The sequence below is a fragment of the Ziziphus jujuba genome, chromosome 8 (assembly GCF_031755915.1).
Source record: "Ziziphus jujuba cultivar Dongzao chromosome 8, ASM3175591v1".
In the NCBI taxonomy this organism is placed as follows: Eukaryota; Viridiplantae; Streptophyta; class Magnoliopsida; order Rosales; family Rhamnaceae; genus Ziziphus; species Ziziphus jujuba.
In genome coordinates, this window is record NC_083386.1 from 2876444 (window position 1) to 2895731 (window position 19288).

Here is a 19288-nt window from a genome sequence, read left to right on the forward strand (position 1 = left end):
AGTTAGTTACCATGAATTTCAAAAGGTTAAGATAAGTTAGGTTACATAGGATATAATTATATTATCTAATGTTAACTTCCTTGCAGTGATTTTAGCTCATGTTATTTTATTAGTCTTGTGTGTGCCATATATATTGTTCATTATTGTTTTGGTTACCAATTGCTTGCTGTGACAGCTGAAGAGGTCCATGTATCCTCCTAGTGCACATGCTCCTAATGCTTCTTCTGAAAAGGTACTCCTCTTTATGTTTTTTCATGCATATATATGAAACTAGTATGCATGTTCATTGGTATTTTTCTTGTTCAGACATTTACTCTGATTTGGAAATTGTGACCTAACCCCGGTTTTGAATTCTTGATAGGCTGGTAGAGTAATGACAATCCTTAAAGATGTGTTTCTTGCCAATGTTCGGGTATTTTGTTATCTGCTTTTTTATCATGTTTGAAGTTCCAGTAGAAGGTTTCCTTTTTGACTCTTCACCTATATTTTCTTTCTTTCTTTTCTTAAGGTGCATCAGAATAATTTTCGGCCAAAATGCATATATGTTGGGGTAATGCTGAGACGCATAATGGATGCAATTTTAAACAAGGATGCAATAGATGACAAGGTAGTTGGTTCTTGAAAACATATTTTATTGCTGTTGGTGTAACTGGTTGTAGGCTCTTGGTTCTTACTCTAGGATAATTTGTTATGTATATTTTCTATGACAGCTTCATGTATCTTTGTAATTGATATTGGGGGCTTTTATAGATATTAAAAAAAAAAAAAAAGAAGGGAATGAGGAAATACCTAGAGCTTCTTCAGAGAAGGATAATTTATTTTGCTTCACTGTTGTCTTCAATATCTATATTATGTGAAGGTGTCTCAAGATCTGTATTAATTACACATTGAGAATTCAACTGTCAAAAGTACAATAAGAAAATATATTACTTTTCATGTTTCCAACTTAAATGCATCATAAAACCTTTCCCAAAGGAAGCCAAAAACTTAATGCTATACCATAGTAGGATCAAATCTTGATACTTCAATATTGTGTCAGTGTGCATGTGTATATAGATGGACATTGAAGAAATGGTTTTCCTCCGATTTCAGGACTACGTAGGGAACAAGAGGCTGGAATTATCTGGTCAATTGATTTCGCTTCTTTTTGAGGTATGCTTGGTCTTGGTTTGTTCCTTGGAAATGTGTCACCCTTTAATGCTGGCATTTGATATTTGTTCTTTCTTATATCAGGATTTGTTCAAGACGATGATTACTGATGTTAAGAGGACTGTAGATTCTATTTTGGCAAAGCCCAGCAGGTCAAGTCGGTTTGACTTTGCTCAGGTAAATGCTACTAAATGCATTTTCATTAGCAATCTCTGATAATTAGTTATGCTTAAGTTTTATGAATTTTATTACAAGAACTTGGTGGAAACGGAATAAAAGGAGTTAACTGATATATAAAAGAAGAGCTAGATAGCGATTTGTGATATTTAACAAATCTCAACTCTATTTATTAGATTTCTTAGATCTATTACAATCTAAAATTTCTAAATTCAATGTCATTTTGGTAAATTTAGAGATTCGCTTTAAATTGCATGGATCCTAGTTAAATTAGCAATGCAGTTCATTTCAAACTTTTTTGCTTTTAGTTTCTATTATGATTAGAGCTTGTTTAGTTGGGTTTTTGATGCCTAAAAGCTTTACTTTATAGAAATAGTCGTGTTCAATTACTGATAGAAAAGGAGCTTTAAGAGCTTTTGAAAGCCCCCAAAAAGCTCCATCAGAGAAGCCGTAGCCTTCAAATAAATATTTACTTTCCAATAATACCTTATTTTCCAATTAAACTCAGCAACTTTTTAATAAAGCTGTTTTATGAAAGATCTACAAATGGAAAATCTACTTAGATGCCCAGCTTGTAACAGCTATACCAGATGGATACTTAACAGGAAATTCTTTTACTTTCCTTTTGTATGGTACCACCATCTCAAAAGCTTTAACTTTTAGGAAGTGTGCCCCATATCAAGTCAATACAGCACACACTTTAATACTTTTCCTCATGTATATGCTCATCCAATAGTGGGACAAATATTGAACCTTGCAGTTGCAGCACAACATTGTTAAGTTTTTCTTTAATCATTTTAATTCCAAAGAAACTCTAATTTAGGCATATATTGTCTGTATAGGCTATTTATGCGAATACTAGTTGACCAATTTCTTTAAACTCTGACTATAAACCTAATAAAAGGACTAATTTGGCATAATGTTTAGGTGATATTGCCTAAAGATAAGGTAAACTGACTAGATTGAGACAACCCATAAGAAAGGTTAATCTTCTAACTATTCCTTTATTTACCATACCATGTTTGTGCCTTTTTATATTAACTCAGTATTCCCGGAGTTCAATTAGCAAATTTTATTTCAATGCTGCTGCATTCTGTGTTCTTTGGTCGTTAGTTATGGGAAGTTAATAAAGACATCTTGTAAATAGAGAAATGATAACATTTTGATCTGATTAGCTATAAGGTCTATATAATCAAACAATGGTTTCTTTCTCTCCTTTATTTTATTTCAGTTGTATATAGCACCTCAAGTTCTTGTATTTATATATTTTTTGTGTTAATCAGTGGATAGTTAGAGATAATATCACAAATGGCCTTGAAAGGGCCCTTTCAACTGGAAACTGGGATGTCAAACGGTTTAAGATGAACAAGAAAGGCGTGACACAGGTTGTTTATTTCCTATCATATCCATTAGTATTCTTTTCTTTTGCATGTGCTGTGTTCTATACAACATTGATATCAAATCACTCCATTAACTGAACTATATCCATATTGCTTGTGAGGGGTGTTATGTTCAACATGATACGTTCTATTTGATACTTGTAAAAATTTTTAAATGGATATTATGTTATCTAACATAAAGGGTTATCTTTTAGGTCTTGTTCATCTGCTTGGAGTTGCAATATTTAAGAATATTTATCTACTGGGGTCCTTGACTCTTAGGTGATATGATTAATAATTTCTATTGTAAAAACATAGGATTGCCAGGACTTAAATTCTCACCACATATATATATATATATATAAACATTTTATTTTATTATTATTTTTTTCCCTTTGAATTTAGTTCAACCAATAACCATGACAATTCCTGATGGTTACTTTCTAAAAAAAACATTAATGCTATCATATAGTAATGTGATGGTGGCAATGTTGGCTAGAATGACAATGGGGGTGACGTTGGAAGTTCTAGCTTTGTAATAGCTTTAATGGGAGTGGGGAAGAGCTATAGGCTCTTTGAATATATTCTTTGTGTGGAGAATAATAATATTTTTCATTTCTGTTCAATAATAATTAGAAGCTAGCTCATCTACAAGAAAAGGAAACTAAAAAGAAATAAACAATTTACTGTAAAAAATATTTCATAAATTCTTAATAATAAATGAAATAAATTAGGGCATAAAATCTTATTTTTCCTAAAAGTATCCTATTTAGGGAATGTAATCCTAAAATTTGGAAATTTCACATTCCCGCTCAAATTGGTCCGAAAACATTTATCATTCCAGCTTGCTAGTGAGTGACTCAAATGTTGGTCTTTGAAAAGGGATATGGAGATTTCTATTGGAAAATGACTTACAAGTAGTCTCAGCCATCATTCAAATGGCCCTGTAATGGTGACTAGATCTCTTAGAATTCCTTTGTTTTCATATCAAATGGATGGTCGCTTTATTGGGTTTTACAATATAGAAGGCGGGAAAATGCATTTCCATTAGCTTTTGAGAGGATGTATGGACAGGAGAACAATCTCTGTTCATCAGCTAAGAATTATACTATTTAAAATGCTGCTAAAATGGGCGCCTGTCCCCCACCATAATGTGGGTGCCTCACATGACACCTATGTTCTGCAACACATTGCTTGATGTGGGGGTACCCACGATATGGTGGGGGACATACGCCCACTGTGGCAAATCTGATACTATCCATTCTATTGCTTCTTGTGTTGGAATTTATTAAACAATTTATGTAAACTTTCTTTTCTCTGGAATGGATTTCTGTTCTTTGTTAGAACTTCTGTGAGTCATTTTTCATCATAATCTTTTTCCACCATGTCATATCTTGCTTTTTAAATTCGTAGTGTTGGCAGCATATCTTCTAACATTTTGATCATCCTTTATCTGTGTTTTGCATGCTCTTTATAATCATTTTTTTAGTCTTTTTTTTTTTATTTTTTTTTTATTTTTTTTTATAGATATAACAAAATAGAGTTCATTGGATTAAAAACTAAATCCAGCATATGTTTATAAAGCACGGATTTATGAAATCCCCTTTTATAGGTGCTAGGTCGATTATCTTTTATTGGCACTCTGGGCCATATGACCAGAATCAACCCACAATTTGAGAAATCACGGAAAGTAAGTGGACCTAGAGCCTTGCAACCTAGTCAGGTACTGTTTTTTCTGTGCACTGCCTTAAAAATGGTTCGTTGGCTTGTACATGTTCATTATCCGATTTTGCTCTATTCTAATATTTCTATGGTTGTCTACAAGTGGGGCATGCTTTGCCCATGTGATACTCCTGAGGGTGAAGCTTGTGGACTAGTTAAAAACTTGGCCCTAATGACTCATGTGACAACTGATGAAGAGGAGGAGCCATTAATCTCCCTGGTATGTTTTGTTATTAGGATTTGGTCATCATATTTTTAACAATAACCGAACTAAGATCGATGCCAGTAAGTTTTATTTTGTTCTGATTTTCTGCGCCAATTTTTCTTTTAGATAGGAAATTTGATATTTTTTTGGGGAAACAATCCACTACATTATAGATGATTAGAAATACATGTGATCCTAACTAAATTAAAGAAAACCTAAGCTACTGAAGAGAGGATGATAAATCCTTAATGCTATAAAAAGACCTAAATTAGTGAAACTAACTTGCATCCTTCCAACTTAAATAAAATCAATGAAGCTGTTATTTGCTATTGAACTATCCATTTATGATGTTATTCTTGTAACCATTGTTCCAATAGTTCTATTGCTTGGGTGTTGAGGACTTGGAATTACTCTCTGGAGAGGAGCTTCATGCACCAAATTCTTTCCTAGTTATATTCAATGGGCACATCCTCGGAAAGCATCGGAGACCACAGGTATTGACAAAATTCCATTTATACATAAATGAAGCATATATAATTCTTTTATTAATGTTCCTATGTTCAGATAGTTTACTGGATTAGTATGCTGCTGCTATAATTTGTAATGTTTTTGGGGTTACACAAACAGAATTATGATTGCATCCATTATTCTATTTTTCTAGCGTTTTGCCACTGCAATCAGAATGTTACGCAGAGCTGGGAAAATTGGGGAGTTTGTAAGTGTCTTTCTCAATGAGAAGCAGGTAAGTTCTCCCGGATTGCTTTTACCTATTATATCTGTCCAGTTATGTTTTGCCACTTGTTAAGTGCATATTCTACATTGTAAGTATTTGATACTGTTCTTACTGAACTGCATTTTTGTTGTAACTGTGGAACGAATTTGGTTTCTTTGTGGTCACAACAACTGGAACATTTTAGATTCTACACTGCCAATATTTTGACTGAACCATTTTGGTTTCCTTTGCTTTGATTGAACAATTTTCTTTCCTAATATTTTAACTGGAACCACAATGTTTCCAAAGAATGATAAATCTATGTTGATACAAGAAGGCAGAGATCCAAGTGGAGGAAATGATAAAAAGGGAAAAACTGAAAAGGATTGAAGGAAAATTTGGTAAAAGTGTTGTTTAGATTTGAAGAGAATGAGAGTCATAAGACATCAACCAGCACCAGTGTAAGAATATTTTTTTGGTGTCTAAACATACGCTCCTCAAATATTAAGACAGTTTTTGTTTTTTGGTGAAGCTTAAATCTTAAGACATTATTGGAAGTATTTAGTCATATTTTGGGTTTACCAAAACTGATAAGGCCAAAACTGTCATTTGGGAAGTAATTGTGATACCTTGAAATTAAAACAGCTGGATTCTTTGATTGGATGTTCCATGGGGAATGGGCAATTAAATTTCTTGGCGTCCATTGGTAAAATTCCTTACTTGGCGTCCATTGGTAAAATTCCTTAAGGTTGATTTTTTTGGGAACCAATGGTAGCACAGCAGAGTTAGATATGGAGTGGGCATTTCTTGTTAGAGGAGAAAGGTTTTCACTGGTATTTCTTTGTTGTCTAGTTTCCTATTTGTTTTTGTATTTAAATAGTTCCTGCTGTGGTTTGCAGAAACTTAAGAGAGACTTGTGAAAGAGTTTTCTATGGAAGGGCAGTCGGAAGGGATATAAAGAATTTGGTTTCTGGGGAACTGGTGTCTATAGCTAAGCCTGGGGGGTTTGGGAGGGGATATGTTAAAAATATAAATTGCCTTATTAGGAAAAATAGTTGTGGGGATTATATTTGGAGCAGGGTTAAGTATAGTGCAAGGTTTATCAAAAGTAACTATGGACGTCACTCCAATGGTTGGAAATTGGATTTGGTGACTGTTGGTTCCTTTGTTAATCCATTGAAATTCTTATTGCAAGGCATCCTTCACACTTAATTCATATTAAACTAGTTTCTGAAAATGGGTGACTTCATTTGGTTTTTGGAGGATGTTTGAAGGCAAAATTTTTTCCCTTCTCTTTTCATAGACTATTCAATTGTCTCAATTAATGGATCTGGGAAAAGGTAACAGGTTTTGTATGACCAAAGAGTTCAATTGAAGTACTTAAAAATTTTCTGGTTTACTTGTATTTTCTGTGGTTTGTTTGCTGTTCTTTCTCTTTATCAATGGGAAAAAAAAAAACCAAAAAAAAAGGTCTTCGTCCATCTCCATTGTGTTTATCAACAAGAGTATTATAAACCATTTCACAAATGCTGTCTGCCATTACATATATCTTTTCGAAAATTATTATCACATATAAATGACTGATATGTATATTTTTTCAAAAAAACCATATCAGCGCTGTGTTTATATTGCTTCTGATGGAGGTCGAGTTTGTCGTCCACTGGTCATTGCTGACAAGGGCATATCAAGGATCAAAGAACATCATATGAAGGAGTTGTTGGTATGTACTTGTATGCCTTTTCTCTTGGAAGTATTGTTATGTGTAAGCTGAAATACTTCCTCTGCATGTCTAAGGATGGAGTGCGAACATTTGATGACTTTTTACGTGAGGGGTTGATTGAGTATCTTGACGTTAATGAGGAGAACAATGCTTTGGTTTGTTCCTACCTAATAACTTTGGTAATTTTTTTCCTATTGTTATTATATAGTTAACAGACAATGACTACTGTGTTGCATGGTTATCCTATTTTAGATTGCTTTGTATGAAGCGGATGCTACCCCAGAGACAACACATATTGAGATAGAGCCATTTACCATCTTAGGTGTTTGTGCTGGGCTAATTCCATATCCTCATCACAATCAGTCACCTAGAAATACTTACCAGGTTTGTGTAAATTTTTGCATTTCAATTTACTAGAATTCTTCAACATTGTCTCAAATTACATATATTTTGTTAATAGTGTGCAATGGGAAAGCAAGCGATGGGAAATATTGCATATAACCAGGTAAGTGTTACAATATGTTTTCTTATAGTCTAGAGGATTATTATTATTATTATTATTATTATTATTATTATTATTATTATTCTTTATTTATTTATTTATTTTTGGTGGAAAACCCATTAATTTAGTAATAGTTGGCTCCTGGTGGTAGTGCATGGTTTTCTTGCTCATAAATAAAGTATTTGCATTAGTTTTAAATTACAACGCTAGGCTTCTTTGGCTGGATGGTTTACGGGTGGTTGTCAAGTTGTAGCAAAGGTGAGTAAGAGTATGAGAATTTAAGGATGGAGAAGCACGTCTTCCAGAGGAGAGAGGCTTATGCTAATGCAATCTTTGATGTCTTAACATTCTCATTCATTTTTTTTTTTTTTTTCTCTTTTTAAATCTGTTTTTAGCATTCCAACTGTGGTTTGCAGAAACTTAGGTAGGATGATGAGAGAACTTCCATGCAGGCTATTTGGAATTATTTATTTTACTAGGAGTGGTCACTAAAGCTAAATTTAAATGTTTGTGAGTGGGTAAAATCTTTAAAGTATATTGCATTGTTAGGCAAATTTCCGTGGAGATTCCCTTTGGAAAAGGGCTCCTTTTGGTGCAAGTTTATCAAAAGTAATTAGGGACTTTAGTCTAGTTGAACGATAGGGAAACCAATGATCGTATATCTTTGTTGTCTGTGCTGGATGGAGTTTGCTTCATTCTTATATGTATAATACAAGATTGTAGATGTGGGAAGATTTCCATGTCTATTATTGATTCATGATCCTTCTATTCTGGTTTTTAAACCTTTGGTAACATAGAGGGATTTTTTTTCCCTAGTAAGTTTCATGTATATCCTTTGCTGCAAAACAAAAGGCTGAGGTCTTGTTTATCTCCTTTTTTTTTTTTTTTTTTTTGGTTTACTTTCTACGTAATGTGGTTATTTGTTCCTTTGGTTAGATGTCTTTGAAGCTGTCATGTTATTTTTTAAATGAATCCTAGCTTGCATTTGGTGGATTACGTCCTCATTCATCTAGTCATATGTTTTGTAATTTTAGGTCCTCATCCATATAGTCATATGTTTTGTAATTTTAAAGTTTTTGGGAGTAGTAGTAAAGAAAAAAACTTGTAGAAGTCTGCTGTTATAGCTTTTTTACAGGTAATGTGGGAAAAAAAAAAAAAAAAGAAACTTGTTTATCTCCTTTTTTTGTTTTCTTTCTAGGTAATGTGGAGAATCCTCATGTTATTTGTTCCTTTGGTGAGATGTCTTTGAAGCTGTCATGTTATTTTTTAAATGAAACATAGCTTGCATTGGTTGGTTAAGTCCTCATTCATATAGTTGTATCTTTTGTAATTTTAAAGGTTTTGGGAGTCGCAGTTAAAAAAAAAAAAAAAAAAAAAAAAAAAACTTGTGGAGGTTTGCTGTTATAGCCGCTTTATGGGTTTTATGTTGAAGGGAAGTACGAGAATATTTGAAGTTAGAAATAAATATTCTGATTACTCTCTGTAGAATTAATTTTTTTTCCCTCATTGTTGGATGAGGGAGACCCCATAGCCCCTTCAAAAACTCCACTTAATGTCTCTTCAATTAAATTCCTAGTTTCCCACCTCAATGCCATTTGTGGAACCACCATTAATTACAGTGCATGGACCAAAGGATTTTGTCCTTCACTTAGATCATCAACCTCTGTACAACCTTCTAACTCAAATAAATTTAACATAATAGATATGCAAATTGGCAAAACAGAAATACATAGACCTTCACCTCACCAAACTGCAGCAAACTGTTATATCCAAGCATGGGCTACCCAATCAAATGCCCCATCTATTGCTTATTGATTTGTTTTCAATATCACAGAGATTTCAGCTCTGATGTCAAATTAAAGGGTGAAAAAAGTAAAGAAATTCACACATTCAATTTCAATGTGGTCCAAGATAGTTCAGCCCCAAAATCCCAACAATGCTCCCAGGTCAGAGCCTGTCCTTCCTAGCTACTTTTCCTTGTCAAAGAGCCTCGATTCTCCATATGGCTCTTTGAGAACCTTTATAATATCATCTGAATCTTGCTCCTATTCACCACCATAGCTGCCCTTTTCTTTATTTTACTATATTGGAGACATTTTCGCCCTCCCTTGCTTCAAAAGCCAAGTTCAAACTCTTGGTCCAATTCCCAAAATTGAATTGGAATTCCATAACACCCATCTCTGATAATGATCCCCTTTTGTGAATTTTCAACCTGAGGGGGTGATGGGTAACAGACTGTTTTGCAGTATAAAGATGAGAACCACAAATAGGACTATTGTGAAATCCCGTATTCATTTTGGACAGCAGTCAGTTTGATGGAGATGGCGGTGTATGGTGAGGAGGAGAATGAGATGGTATAGAGGGCATGGGCCATGAAGATGGACATTAAGTGGAGTTTAAAAGGGGCCTACATGTGAGTCAACTTCATGTGCCCTACATGTCAAATGTTCTGCTAGTAATTGAGGGCCAAAGCTAATACAAGGGTCCATTTAGAGTTTCTCCATATTTCAGGGTTGACATTATTGCAATTGAAACTTTAGGTGCCAAAATGAAACTCAGCCCAAACTAGAGTTTCTCCATATTTCTTTATTGTTGTCCTATTTATGATCTCACTTCTAATTTTCTTACTTTCTCTCTTTTTTTTTTTTTTTTTTTTTTTTTTTTTTTTTTTTTTGGTTCTTGTATTTAGATGGGTATTTTTGACACCTTAGATTAAAAATCTACCTTGTGCTTTGCTAATGCAACCTTTAATCTCTTGATTTATAGCTATCTCGAATGGACACATTGCTCTACCTACTGGTGTATCCTCAAAAACCATTATTGACAACAAGGACTATTGAACTGGTTGGTATCCTTTAGATTAGGAGTTTGATTTGCAACTATCGGCTGTGAGTTAATCACTTTGCTTTTAGGTTGGCTATGATAAGCTTGGAGCAGGGCAGAATGCAACAGTCGCTGTGATGAGTTATAGTGGCTATGATATAGAGGATGCAATAGTCATGAACAAGGCATCTCTTGATCGTGGATTTGGTCGTTGTATTGTCATGAAAAGGTGAACAACATCATCATTTTTTGTGTCAGGATGATTTCATTTCTTCTTGTTTAAGTGCTTATTAAGCCATTTGCAGGGCTCTGTACTCTGTACAGCTTTTGTTGTAGTACTAATTAAAGGATTTATGTTTTATTTTTTTTTAAATTTTTTTCTTATCTTATCCTGGAATTTTCTCCAATGGACAGGCTTTCAGCCATCATACAAAAGTATGAGAATAACACTCAAGACAGGATCGCCAGACCCAACAGAGCAGGAAATGATGCTGGAAGGATGCAGGTATATCATTGAAGAAAACGTATCAATTTTGTGGTTGTGGTATAAGGCCCAGAGATTTACATCTTAGTCATCTATTTTTTTTTTTTTTAACCCCCCTGGACAGAAGTTATGCATCTTTATCTGCTTCCCTTTTTATTTGATTAATATGTCTTCACTGTGTTGACCTTGTGGAAATATATTTCTCAAGATGCTTATGAATTTTTGCTGAATAGAAAAATGATATTGTAAATGTATACTGAAGTAAATGTGTGTAATCTGTTTGCTTTTTGTGGTAGTATGCCTCTTCGCCCTGTTTCATTATGTGAGGTTATTGTTTACTCTGTTTGTGTTTCTGGGCTCTATAATTTGGATGCACAATTTTCCTTTTTTCCTTTCCTATTCTTTTAATTCTCTGATCTATGTAATATTCAGTTTCATGTGGTTTTGTGATGTATGAATGTTCTCATTTGTTAAGGTGCTGGATGACGATGGAATTGCAGCCCCTGGGGAAATTATTAGACCAAATGACATATATATTAACAAACAAACTCCCAGAGTTACGAGGGGGACTATGGTGACGGGGTTAACTGATAGGTTGGCTTTTGGTTTCTTGCATAAATATTCAATATAATTCTGTTGACATCATTTTCTTACCTGTCATTCCTGCATCCAGTGAGTACAGAAATATTCAATAAGTTTCGTTTCCTTTGTTTCCAAATTCAGCGATTTCAAGTTTGCTCCTCAGACATTCAAAGGTCCTATAGGGGAATCAAGTGTGGTGGACAAAGTGGCTCTTTTTACTGACAAAAATAATAATATGTGCATCAAATACTTAATTCGTCATACTCGTAGACCTGAGGTAAGAGGGTTTAATTTTGGCATCATCTGTTGGTTCTTTTTATGTTTCTTTTATTTTGTGTTGATTTCTTTGTAATTTAATTTGCATAGGTTGGTGATAAATTTAGTAGCAGACATGGGCAAAAAGGTGTTTGTGGAACCATTGTCCAACAGGAAGATTTCCCCTTTTCTGAGCGTGGCATTTGCCCTGATTTAATTATGAATCCTCATGGATTTCCAAGGTTCTTTTTTATTTATTTATTTATTTATTTTTTTTCTGTGTTTGGTGTGATAGATTATGTTGACAATTGCATTACTTGTAGGTGATAAGACCTAGAGTCTTATTGCCCAAGTATAATATATCCAGGATGCTTGTTATTACTTTATTTGGTGACTGATTTGATTACTAACTTAATCAGATAATAATATTCTATTTTGTTATCACCAGTCGAATGACTGTCGGAAAGATGATAGAGCTTCTAGGGGGTAAAGCTGGGGTTTCATGTGGGAGGTTTCACTATGGCAGTGCTTTTGGGGAGCCAAGCGGTCATGCAGACACGGTTGAAGCTATAAGGTGCTTCATGACTTTGGCTCTTTTGTATGACATCTCTCTTCTATTAGTTTTCTCATTTCTTAAATCATATCCTGCTTTATGACAGTCACACACTTGTGGAGAAGGGGTTTAGCTACAATGGCAAGGACTTCATTTATTCAGGTTTTTCCATTTTGCTTCTTGCAGTCATTACATATAAAGTAAAAGATAATGTGGAATTATATAATATCTTGAATATATTATAGCAGCATTGTGTTCTATTTTCTCCTCCAGGTATCACAGGTTGCCCACTACAGGCATATATTTTCATGGGACCAATTTACTACCAGAAGCTAAAGCATATGGTGAGATTTCCTTCTTTTTGCAATTCCTCTTCCATGCTTACATGTGAAGCCTCTTATCATTGTTGAATATAGGCTCTATTCTCTGACAATCCGCCATCTGTTAAATTGCAAGCACACAAATTATGTTACACTGAATGCTTAGCATAGAGGCTTTAGTTTTGTGGACAGAATGCTTGAAACCGTACCATATGATTTGATGCTTAGTTGAAGATGAAGGATAAATCAAATCTCATGCACTGCATAATCTTGAATAGCAGGCTTAGTTTTAGTTTGGGAGTATAATCTAACGTTCCCCCCATGCTCAATGGCGACATGTGGTGCAGATAGGCTGTTATGGCTGACAATGACATTTAAGAGTGGACTATTTTATTACTATTTTTTATTAAAATAAAAACAGATAGTCGTAAATTTACTTGCTTTTTTAGCATGCAGCATGGTACATGGGTGTGTACATCAATTGGCTACAGATCACCACATAATCTAGTTGTGTTTACTAAATCAATTTATTTTAATCAGATAAACTAATATGACTTGAGCTTTTTATGTATTATTAGCTTGCTACTGATTGTGTGTTGCTTTTGTCATCATCAAACTGCATTTTTATGTTGATACTTTGGTATTAGGGTAAAAAATTATTACCATTTCTAATTGGTTAACGAGTTTATATATGTATGTGTATAGCATGTTCAATCTTCATGAACCTATATTTAATTTAACCAGCAAATTTATGATGCTTAGGTATTGGATAAAATGCATGCTCGTGGTAGTGGTCCCCGAGTCATGCTAACAAGACAACCAACAGAGGGGAGAGCTCGAAATGGAGGTTTTTAATATTTCCTTTATATATCTAAGCTGCTTCAACTCCAAACAATGTTAAATTGAATGCTATAACATTGTACATTTTTAGGACTACGAGTAGGAGAAATGGAACGTGATTGTCTGATCGCGTATGGTGCTAGTATGTTGATATTTGAGCGTTTGATGATATCTAGTGATCCTTTTGAAGTTCAGGTATGCGCTAATCCTCATGCTTCTTCATGGAAAATGAGTCTATTGTGTGATGTCTTAAGGGCATGTTGTCTAATTTGGGATTAGAATGAGTAGGAATTAGAATAAAGAGGAATCAAAATAAAATTGAATGGCAATCTATTTACTGTAACTATATGGGAATATGAATGAGTCATGTGCATAAAGTTGTTTACTATCAGAAATTGGATTCAAAACGTATTTACTTACAGAAAGATCCCTACTCTTAAATAATTTTTTTATTTCTTAATTATTTATTAATAGTTATTAGAAATTTGAATGAAATTACTTCCAGTTCTTCACTATAGCTTACAATTTCACTCTTGCAGGTTTGCAGAGCTTGTGGGTTGTTGGGATATTACAACCATAAGTTGAAAACTGGAATTTGTTCATCGTGCAAAAACGGAGATAATATCTCAACAATGAAGCTTCCGTATGCTTGCAAGCTTTTAATTCAGGTACAACATTAACACTTGTTTTTGGATATTAAACGATATGATAACTTGTTGATTGGCATTTTTCATATTAAAATTTAAAACTGATGTAGACTCTTAAAAGAGACATTTTTTTTTTTTTTAGCCAGAATACAGATCTTCCTGACTTATATTGAGCTTTTGTTTATTGCCTTTTTAACATTTTCTTTAGCTTTTATAGATCAATGGATGACATTTCTCTGTTTAATGCATGCTTGCAGGAACTCCAATCGATGAATATTGTCCCTCGATTAAAACTAGCAGAGGCATAATCAATGGTTGTTTCCTTGTTATATTTAAATTATAAGAAAATAATCGAATTTTAAGCTGCGAGATTCTGTAAATTTCCTTCTTGATAGAGGCCATCCAGCTTGCCATCCAGCTTGCTCATGAAAGCAGAAAGCAATTTTGTATTTGGCTATCAATTTTTGTTCTCTTCTATCTTTGTTGTTTGGGGAGTTATACATGTAGCAGCTGCAGCTCCTTTTATATATAATTAATAACAAGAAAAAAAGGGGATATAATTCCTATAAGAACAGAAGTCTCTTTATATAGGGTACTGGGGTGGGCCTCCTTGGACATGGCCTAGCCAATCATGGTGCTTAAAATATGTTAAGGTAATCTCGCAGTAGCGTCATACATAAATTGTTCATACTTCCATCATCGCCGTACCAGTCGTTGAGTTGCTTCACCAAAAAACAAACACTTCGGCCTTCTCATGCTTATTCCCTGCTTCCTTCAGGTTGTATGCATGACAAGTAAGCCGTGTCGTTGCGGGTGATCACTTTCTTATCCGGAAAATACTTCCTCACAGTTTCATCGGTCACTGGTTGGTTCCAAACACGTTCGGGGCTGTCATGATATATGGGTTTGAAATTTTGATGATATATTTCTGATTTTTTTTATTTTTATTTTTTTTGGGGGGAAGACAATTAGGTATGCATGGAAAGCTAATCAAGTTACATCCATGCCCAATCCCTCAACTCCACAACTCCGTCTTACGTGGACAAGTTCTTTTATTTATTTATTTTTTCCATCTTAAACATTAAAAAAAAAAAAAAAAAAAAAAACTATATAATAGAAATCTTAGTGGCAGTTTACGGTGAACAGCCATTTACGTCATGAAAACAAATGTGTGTGTGTATATATATATATATTATAAATTGTGATTAAAAATATGTTTAATTTTGTCTTAAGGCTTACATTTGACATTGATGTCGGCAAAGTTTTTGGATGGAGGAAAAAAATTTCCTTCGTAAGGAAGGTTGTATAAAATAAATAATAAAACATAATTGGTATTTTAAATTAAAAAAAAAAAGAGAATCTGTTTCAAGTAAAGAAAGTTCAAGGCTTACATTTGACATTGATGTCGGCAAAGTTTTGGATGGAGGAAAAAAATTTCCTTCGTAAGGAAGGTTGTATAAAATAAATAATAAAGCATAATTGGTATTTTAAATTATAAAAAAAAAATTAAAAAAAGAGAATCTGTTTCAAGTAAAGAAAGTTCGAGGGATAGTTTTTAGTAAAAACATAATAACTCTGTATATTAATATTTTTTTAATCAACAACTATAACATCAGCATATATATTACAATTTTCTAACGGTGTTAATATATAATGCAAATAAATCAAAATAAATTATAAAAATATTAAATGATTAATAAATCCTCATACATTTTTATTATATCCTAATTAGTTTTAACGAATAGCCACGTATTTTAAAGGGGTCACATAAGTTTTCTACATAATATTTTAAAAACAAATCATATATATAAGCTAAAAGCTGTTGCTACTCGATATTGAATGTGTATATATATATATATATACATACATTTAAAACATTTCCAATTTTGTATTTGGCTATTTGAGAAGATAGTAAAATAATACCGCAATTTTTGGTCTCTTCTATTTTTGTTGTTTGGGGAGTTGTACATATAGCAGCTCCTTTTATATATAATTAATAACAACAAAAAAAATGGGATATAATTCCTATAAAAACAAAACTCTCTTTATAATGTTAAAAAAGAGTATGTGTCAGAACTCGTTCAAAATTCTTCATCGGAACCTTAGATAAATCTTGATCCCAGGGAAATCTTACCGAACCTTCCAAAAAAAATCCGGCAGCATCTCCTCTAAAGGTTGGACTTACTATAAAATTCTCTGTATGAAAAACGCACTTCTAAAGATGTCCCCTTATTCCTCCAACCTTACTACAATTCATTCCACAAATTTACGGCACTTCATAAATAATAAACAGGGGATCCGTGCAATACACTATTTAATAATGTCCAATACAGTATACAGAGCATTTGAGTTACAACACGAAAATAAAAGTTGTGACAACAGAGAAAAAAAAAAATTACAAGATAGTAAATAGGAAAATGAAGAAAGACAGAACTCCTCGAATTATTTGCAACGGAAAAATGTCAAGCTCGCCTCAGACGTCAACGTCTACTAACCTGGGCCTAGGGGAGAGAATTTAAAAATGTGAGATGCTAATCATCTCAGTGAGTGATCCGATTTACTATACCATAATATTAATAATGCTAGAATAATAATAATAGTAATTATTTGAAGATGATCTTGCTCTCAAAATTCTCACAACTCACTCAGTTGGAAAAATTCCCCTTTTAAAGCATTTCACAAAATCCAACATTTATATACTCTGAAAAGTGAGGACATCATAAATGAATAAATGCAAACAACAACAAATATTAAGAATTGAAGTTTACCTTGAGAATATATTAATAACAATTAATTGAATTTATAGTAAATTACCACAAGATAAATAATATCACATCTAAATAAATGAATAAATAAATAACAAATTTTATATTAGAAGAATTCAGCACAATCAAATTAACCAAGCAAGATTTAACACAATATACACTCTTTATTTCAATTACCATTTTAAAAACATTTAACTTTGATAATCAGGTGGGAGAAAAATAACTTGACGCACCATACTATATGTCAATACTGCACCATAGTGCCCAGTGTCTCAAGGCACCGTCTGGCGGGGAGGTTATAGAGAGAAAACCCGCATCCAAGCCGCCTTGGCATCCCAGCAGCACCGATGCTAAAAACTCAATCCCGGCCATGGAGGGGGACGGCTATGGCCAATATCAAACTTGCCTGCCTTTGGTCCGATGGCAACCACGGGAGAGTATAAACCTGTGTGCTCATCACACTCCACCAGCGTGCAAATCACATCCACAACTATAGAACACCGGTACTGTATAGGTGCGTTTAAAAACCATATATATATATATATATGTATACCAATTCCCAATTTTTTTTATAAAACAAGGGATAACACCCACAACTTCAATTCATCAAATGATCCATCATCTTAATATCCAAAGATATATATATATATATATCAAATATTTTTCAATACCATAAAATAATTTCCCCACCATTGTTTCAATGCGTGTGATAACATTTAAATAAATATTTTCTTCACATCCTCGAAATTTAATACAAATAAAACCGCATTGAAATCCGCATAGAAATCCACATGTGCATAAATTCCATCAATTTCAAATCCATCAACTCTCAGTTCTATCAATTTAAATATACAAATTTTCCAATGGCATAAATATTTTTGAAACATAATAATTTAAATCAATATTTCTTTCTCAAATCTTCAAAAACCAATTTGAATCAAATATGTCACTTAAATCTCATAAAATCCACCATAATCAAAATTCTCATAAATATACATTTTTAAACACATAATAAATCCATCAATGAAATTAACAATAATCTAAAATAAATATTCCTTCAATTCCTCAAAATTCAAAATATAATTAAATCCCACAATTCATCAATATATAAATACATTTTTATAAAATATAAATAAATTCACAATTAAATTCAACAACAATTCTAATTCACACTTTCTTTAAAATTGAATTTCATAAAAATAAAATTTTCATAATTTATTAAAATCAAAATATGCATTAATGCACATATACATTTCAATTTATTCAAATTATGCCATCAAAATTTCAAATATAATTTTACTAAATATTTAACAAGTAAAATATTAAATCCGAATATTTAATTATCACAAAATAAATATAATTTAACATCCGAAAATAATATTGAAGGTGGATCACTCATCTCGAGCGCGCAATCCAACCAAGATCCTTCATAGGATTAATCTACGACTCACACGTGCTCCTAGAATAACACTATTACATAGGATCGAATAAATTAATATTTTATTTGAATAAATAATACCCTGTACTCGGGGGTTTAACATAAATGGTGTCCAAAATTTGCAAATAAGGTATCAACGGAAAGCTAAGGTGATGAGGAATACATTACCAATCTCTGTTGGACTTAACTTGACTGGAGGTGGTCGGAAAGTTGACAGAAGGTTTTGGTCAAACTTCCCCTCCTTATATTTCACAAACGGCTTGGAATTTGGGCAAATGGAGGTCATTTTTGGAACCAGGGAGTTGAAATCTAGGGGGAAGGACTGGTCTCATGGCCAAGAACCGTCGAAAAATGGCCGACTGGAGAACCGCCGGCCGCCGACTTTGGGGGGCCGATCCCCGCGCGTCCGCCGGCCGTTTGGCCAGAAACTTGGCTGCTGAAGTCACCCATGGCTGGGCTATCATGCTGGTTGGCGCGTGCCTTATTTCAATTGCCGGAGAAAATAGAAACAGGAAGGCCTGAGAGGGAGAGGGAGAAGGAGAGAGAGAGAGGGAGAGGGAGGGGATGATGAATAGTATTTGTCCTTTTTCCCCTTTTTTCTTCACGTGCCCAAAAGAAAAGAAAAAGAAAGAAAAATAAAGGAAAAAGAAAAAGAAAAGGAAAAGAAATTAATAAAATAGTGTAAAATAAAATAATAATATATTAGAAAATTTTGCAGGTCCAGACTTTTTAAACCACATATTTGTTTCGGACGTGCAACTAGTCTATGAACTCGTATCGATTAGTAGTTCACAACCATGCATGAGTCAAATCTCAACTTTGCACGAACAAAAAGTCAACTCCGGCACTCCTTGGACAGTCCGGACCTCAACTTGTCTTGCTCGTAACTTTCAAACTGCAGCTCCGTTTTCAACGTGCTACTAGTCTATGGATTTGTATCGATGCATACTTTGCAACGATATCCCGGTCAAAGAGAAATTTCATCCAAATCAAAAAGTCAAAATTTGGCCCCTCT

General features: G+C 33.5%; 1 protein-coding gene across 13 annotated transcripts in view; it reads left to right on the plus strand.

Moving 5' to 3' along the window:
• The window catches only part of LOC107404210 (DNA-directed RNA polymerase III subunit 2), a 104583-nt gene that overhangs the window by 3970 nt on the left and 81325 nt on the right, over nucleotides 1-19288 (plus strand). For 11 of the 13 annotated variants that reach the window (XR_009640382.1, XR_009640381.1, XR_009640383.1 and 8 more), the window contains exons 12-28: nucleotides 176-232; nucleotides 362-412; nucleotides 509-607; nucleotides 1093-1152; nucleotides 1234-1326; nucleotides 2610-2711; nucleotides 4318-4428; nucleotides 4531-4647; nucleotides 5010-5126; nucleotides 5294-5374; nucleotides 6960-7064; nucleotides 7139-7219; nucleotides 7317-7448; nucleotides 7525-7569; nucleotides 10333-10410; nucleotides 10479-10618; nucleotides 10804-10894. Coding sequence is in view for 2 of the 13 variants with exons in the window: in XM_048469811.2 (XP_048325768.2) it covers nucleotides 176-232; nucleotides 362-412; nucleotides 509-607; nucleotides 1093-1152; nucleotides 1234-1326; nucleotides 2610-2711; nucleotides 4318-4428; nucleotides 4531-4647; nucleotides 5010-5126; nucleotides 5294-5374; nucleotides 6960-7064; nucleotides 7139-7219; nucleotides 7317-7448; nucleotides 7525-7569; nucleotides 10333-10410; nucleotides 10479-10618; nucleotides 10804-10894; nucleotides 11349-11467; nucleotides 11597-11732; nucleotides 11822-11952; nucleotides 12159-12284; nucleotides 12370-12425; nucleotides 12537-12607; nucleotides 13346-13430; nucleotides 13515-13618; nucleotides 13963-14091; nucleotides 14328-14378 (2568 nt within the window). In the remaining 11 variants the exon portion in view is untranslated. Of the gene's footprint in view, nucleotides 1-175; nucleotides 233-361; nucleotides 413-508; nucleotides 608-1092; nucleotides 1153-1233; nucleotides 1327-2609; nucleotides 2712-4317; nucleotides 4429-4530; nucleotides 4648-5009; nucleotides 5127-5293; nucleotides 5375-6959; nucleotides 7065-7138; nucleotides 7220-7316; nucleotides 7449-7524; nucleotides 7570-10332; nucleotides 10411-10478; nucleotides 10619-10803; nucleotides 10895-11348; nucleotides 11468-11596; nucleotides 11733-11821; nucleotides 11953-12158; nucleotides 12285-12369; nucleotides 12426-12536; nucleotides 12608-13345; nucleotides 13431-13514; nucleotides 13619-13962; nucleotides 14092-14327; nucleotides 14546-19288 lie in introns of those variants that run through there. The other 2 variants (XM_048469811.2, XM_060819687.1) reach the window with 2 other exon arrangements.